A 5,578-nucleotide genomic window follows, 5' to 3' on the forward strand; every position below is an offset into this window, starting at 1 on the left:
CACACACACACACACTAAACTCTGGCAGGGGTTCCAGGCCTCAGGATCACAGTACATTGTGTTGTTGCCTTAGATTCCTTTCATGCTGCACTGGCAGGCTTTGACTTACCAGAAGGCATCTTGTCTAACTTAACTTCATTGCTGTAATAGATCAGCTCACTCATTCAATTAGCATACACTCTCACACTGGTGGATCTCTACTGTCACCCATCAGAAATCTATGGCTGCTCAAACCAATTGCTGAAAAGTAAGCTCACTCACTAAGCGTCCCTGTGATGGGGTTGTCAGATCAATATGGACCTCTGGGTCTGCAGAACCATTTGCTCCATCTTGCAGAGAAAACGTGCAGAAATAAGATAAAGCCAGATCGATAATTCTTCACGGCAATGAATGTTGATAAGAACTAAAGGTAAAGTGCAACAAACTTGACAAGAGCTAAATGAAAATGAACATTGAACATTCATGCATAAATCTGGCTGGTGAGTTAATGTTGTCTTGGTGTTATCAATCCATTGTACCAAAATTCTCAGTTCAAAATATAACATGATGCACTTAGTAAAGGCATAAATTATTCCTACAATAGTTTATGCAATCTGACCCATCTGAAAACACCTCAGTGTCTGTTTTACTGCTGTTGTTTCACACGTTGCTCTGATACAACTGAACGGTCACACCAGACTGGGAGAGTTCTATATCTAAGATCAGAAATACTTTCCTCTCAAGAGGAGAGTGTAACATAAAACACTGAATGTCCTAATTACCACATAAACTATAACTATTCAAATGTATCAGCTGTGAGCAGGCTTATATGACATACAGTGAGGGAACACTGGCCTGCATGTAATAAAAAGCGATTAGTTTAAACTACTAAAATAGTTCATTCACATGAGTAAAAGTGATGAATTAGATTTTTTGCCAAGCAAATTCATTTTCCAAATTCCTTCTCTATATTTTAAAGCATGTATTACACTGTTGATAATGCTGGAGGTGTTGTGGACAACATGAAAAGTAACTAATGGAGTGTTTACATGAATGCTGGTTCTTCAAAAGTGGCAAATAAATAGAGGGTATGAAATGTGAAAATAGCCTTTCATATTTTGACTTCCAAGGACAAATCTTGGTCGCTTTACTGCTGTTATTCACACATACTAAGATAAAAAAGAACATCAATTTTTTTTTATAGAAATTATGCTAATTCTTTATCTGAGTCTGAGCTGTCCATGGTCCAGACTTGACAGCAGATTTAACTTACCCCAAAATATGGATCTTCTGCATATATCTTATAAGCATAAAACACGAACATCTTCATAATAATTCCCTCCATTCACTTTTCAATGATTAGCCGTTTTTTCCACTAACTTTTTCTCAAGCCAAAACCGTATTTTGAGTTCAGTGATCCCATCCCTCAGTAAGGTTTGACATGAAGACTGTAAGTGCTGTTGCCTGTGAGTCTGAACCATCACGTAAAAATAACATTGATATGTTTTCAGAAACAAATTAAGTGGAATGTTGTTACGTTGATCAAACTGAAAGTTCAGATAAATCAAAATGATACCCAATCATTACACATTGTAACTGTAAAAGACACATCAGAGCAAATGGAAACTGGGAAGAATCCCTCAGGCTGTCTCTGCATGGTGGAATCCTGTACCTTTGTATCTTTTGCTTTTTCAGATGTGTTCTGTTCTGTTCTGTTCTGGGAGCATTTTGCTGGGAGGAGGTCTGCAAACCAGCTCACAGCTCCTCTTTTATTCTGCGGCCCTCTCTTTGCTCTGACAGATCCGCGCTGATATCAGATTGATGGGCCGGTTTGATTGAAGCCTCTTTGTCGTGCTAATGCCACGCAGAGTGATGGATGAGGCGTGTGCGCCAGAACCAATGCGCGCGCACATAAACTCCACTTCTTCTGAGAATCCCGACCTTCTGTACTTCCCCCGCCACGCACAGACCAGCACACTCACACCCACACACACACACACACACACACACACACACACACACACACACACGCCAACGAACACATACACTACACTGTTTCTCTCGCTCCTGTGGCCAGCTGACAACTTCTGCATTGGTCACCATAGGCAATATGTCACGTGACCCGTGACAGAGGTAGAAGAGGAGAAAAGAAGTGGAAAACATGTTACACAAAGGAGAGAAAGACAGAGAATAGAAGAAGAGGAAAAGTAGAGCAGCTGAAGGAAAAATATAGAATGGAGCAGAATTGAGGGAAAGCGAGTAAAGAGGCGTCTCAAGTCTTGCGTGTCTTCTCGCGTTGTTCTGTGCTGGCACCGACGAGTTTCTGGAAACTGCAGGTTGAGTGACAGCAGGGCCCTCCGTTCACGTATCAACGGCCTGAACCGCAGCACACCAGAGGACATGATTCATGTGTAACTCGGTTGTTTGTAATGTGATGGTTTTACTTTTCCAGCTGGTTTCAGCTAATTTATTTCCCCAACAGTTCAGTATATCTCTTTTTATCATGATGTTGTTTACATTTGAAAACATTTTCAATATCTGATTTGTTTTTTTCTCCCGTTTTTTTAGATATAGTTTTTCTTTCCGCCTTTCATTGGCTTGTTGTTCTTGCTTAAGGAGAACTTTCAGCTTTACGGGTCTTCATGGACAACATGAACTCCTTTGTGGAATACTCTATTTGTAACCGACCAGGCAGCGGATCTTATCCTGCCCCTAAACCTGGATATCATCATCATCATCATCATCATCATCTGCATCACCACCACCTTCCCCTGGATCAGCACCATGGCCTCTCAGTTACCCCCGGGTCTCTCCACACGGGCCTCAGCGGCTCCTCTGTCCCGGTGAACGGGACCGGCGGTGGCAGCGCGTACAGCGCAGACGGAGGGGTGTACGGAAACATCGCAGCGGGCATCGGAGGGGCGCACGAGACCGGAGGAGTGAGCCAGCATCAGCAGCACCATCCAATAAATCATCTGGAGCATCAACAACAACAGCACACACACAACGGCTTCCAACATCACCAGAACCAAAGCTCTCAGAGTGGATTATTGACTCAGTATACAAACGGCAGTGGATGCACATCCGGGGCCTACGCAGGTCAGGCGTGCGTTACAAACTCCGAGTATGTAGCCATCACGGGTCCTCCCAGCTCCGTCCAGCCTCAGTATTTTATGGAGGAGTCGGTGGCCTCAACTTACTACCATCAATCACCCTTTCCTACCTCCGCCCCAGTTGTCGGCCCCAGCTACAGCGCTCTTTCCGGGTCGTACTGCGGGCAGCAGGGGCCTCTTGCCAGCTCTCAGTACCCGCAGCAGATTGGCGGGGGTCTGGAAACAGTGGCTTACCTGGGGTTCCCGCAAGCAGGAGGGTATGAAGAGCTGGCAGTATCCCAGGACCGAGGGAGGGAAGATGAGGACAGTCATCAGTCGGGACAGGGGCAAACCTTTGACTGGATGAAGGTGAAGAGGAATCCCCCCAAAACAGGCGGTGAGTTATTTATTTATTTATTTATTTATTTATTTATTTAATTAATTTATTTATTTAATTTATTTATTTATTTAATTTATTTATTTATGAAGGGATGTTTAGTTTGCGGGTAAAACAATGTAGAACAATTGTGTAGATAGATAGATAGATAGATAGATAGATAGATAGATAGATAGATAGATAGATAGATAGATAGATAGATAGATAGATAGATAGACAGAGACAGACAGACAGACAGACAGACAGACAGATTTAAGTTTCTACTTGAGTACCTGCAAAAGTACTTAAACGAAAACTCCACTTTGAAGCAACTTGATATTTTAAATATACAAAACTCGCTTTACAGTTTTCTAAATGCGTCGTTTTTGTTTTATTGTCAATTTTAAAAGTTAGGAGAGTTCGCATATGAATTGAGAGGGATTATTCACCGGAAGAAAAAACACAGGTCTGGTGGCCCGACATCTAATCACTCTTCTGCTCTCTCTCTCTTTCAAATTGTCCTGCTGTTATCTGTTTAAAAAAAAGTACTCTGCCTCAGCGGCTCAGCCCCCCATGTCTGGCTGTTCTGGCTTTTTAACTACATGCATATACTTTTTATACAACTTGGAATTAGGATAAAAACACCCGAACACTTTAATGAAAATTCCATCCAGATTAATTCAGGCAAATGTTGGACGTCCAACCAAATATTTATTAAATATTGACTCATTTTAATAAAATTATGAAATGACTCAAATCAGATGCGAGAGATCGAGTGTTTATGCAAATTGATAATTTATTACATTTTTTTATACATGCTATTTAAATTAATATTCATTAAATAAAAATAAGTCAATTAAAAAATGTGACATATTTCTCCGTTGTTCTCAGTCAAAGTGTCGGACTTTGGTCTCTCTGGAGTTCACAACAACGCCATGCGAACCAACTTCAGCACGCGGCAGCTGACGGAGCTGGAGAAGGAGTTCCACTTCAGCAAGTACCTGACGCGGGCGCGGCGCGTGGAGATAGCAGCAACACTGGAACTGAACGAGACCCAGGTGAAGATCTGGTTCCAGAACAGACGAATGAAGCAGAAGAAACGCGAACGGGAAGGAGCGGGCACTGCTGCGCTGTCCTACTCATCTGAAACTCGCGGAGGGTTTGTCAAGGACCTGGAGGACACGGACCACTCTTCTCTGTCCACCTCCCCGGGAGCGTCGCCGAGCTCCGAGACGTAGTCTGAGCGTCACTGGAAACCAACATTTTTTATTACTGTGATCCAGAAATGCATTTCCGTTCAACAGTCTTGTACATCCGAGGGCATTACCGAACAACCTGTTTTTTTTTTGCTCATTTCCTCTATCTGTTGTTTTTGCACATTTCTGCGCATCTTATATTATTACATTTTTGCCAAGCAGTTTTACATTAATCAATACATTTGTGTCGTGAAAGCTGCTTTTATGAAATTTTCTTCACTTGATCTTTATTTATAGAAAACAACAACAAAAGAGATCTTTGTAACATCCAATAAATGGATGAGACTCACCCCCAGGCATCCAAAAGGTCACAATAGTTACAAAAAGGTGAGATGTCCTTAAGTATCTGCAAATATGAACAGTATATTTTCATTCTTAGCTTTCCATAATTTTCCAAGACAAACCCTATAATCTCCGTTAGGCAAAAACAAAAAATGTATTTCGGGATACTGCAATACTCGAACTGGATCAAATAGGACCCGAACTGAACAGCCTGTTGTTCAACAGACCCTGCTGCATGTCAAAAGGTACAGACTGTGTTATTTCCCCGTCAGTTTCATTTGTTTCAAAATACACAGTTTGCAAATGCTTGAAAACCTTTGAATGTTGTTTCATGTAAGAACTTAAATTAAAACATAACTATGTCCTCTTTCAGTAAATAAGCATAACTGTGATGAAGGTTTTATGTTCTGCCAAATATCTAAAAAAGTTGAAATTATTGAGGTTCACAGGGATTGGGGCTGTTTAAGTAGATATAATCTATTTTATAAAGTATTTTTTCAAAGATGCATTTGTGGTCTGTCTTTAATAGTTTTACTTTCCATTAGCCAGAAGATTCAGGGACCTAACGTGGGTCACCATGTTATGTTGCTAAA

General features: G+C 41.4%; 1 protein-coding gene across 1 annotated transcript; it reads left to right on the plus strand.

Annotated features, from left to right (window-relative positions):
• The first annotated feature begins 2,621 nt into the window (after positions 1-2,621).
• Positions 2,622-4,760, plus strand: LOC103155870 (homeobox protein Hox-B1a-like). Its single transcript, XM_007577758.2, has 2 exons — positions 2,622-3,465; positions 4,339-4,760. Exons 1-2 carry the CDS (start codon positions 2,622-2,624, stop codon positions 4,683-4,685), a joined length of 1,191 nt encoding a protein of 396 aa, XP_007577820.1. The 3' UTR covers positions 4,686-4,760.
• Positions 4,761-5,578: the final 818 nt, after the last annotated feature.

Source organism: Poecilia formosa, unplaced genomic scaffold (assembly GCF_000485575.1).
Source record: "Poecilia formosa unplaced genomic scaffold, Poecilia_formosa-5.1.2 Scaffold452, whole genome shotgun sequence".
In the NCBI taxonomy this organism is placed as follows: Eukaryota; Metazoa; Chordata; class Actinopteri; order Cyprinodontiformes; family Poeciliidae; genus Poecilia; species Poecilia formosa.

Excerpts from the sequence above, each read along its gene's own strand:
- LOC103155870 (XM_007577758.2), top strand. The coding sequence starts at position 2,622 with ATGGACAACATGAACTCCTTTGTGGAATACTCTATTTGTAACCGACCA. Across the intron at positions 3,466-4,338 it reads GAGGAATCCCCCCAAAACAG|TCAAAGTGTCGGACTTTGGT; the intron begins GCGGTGAGTTAT and ends CGTTGTTCTCAG.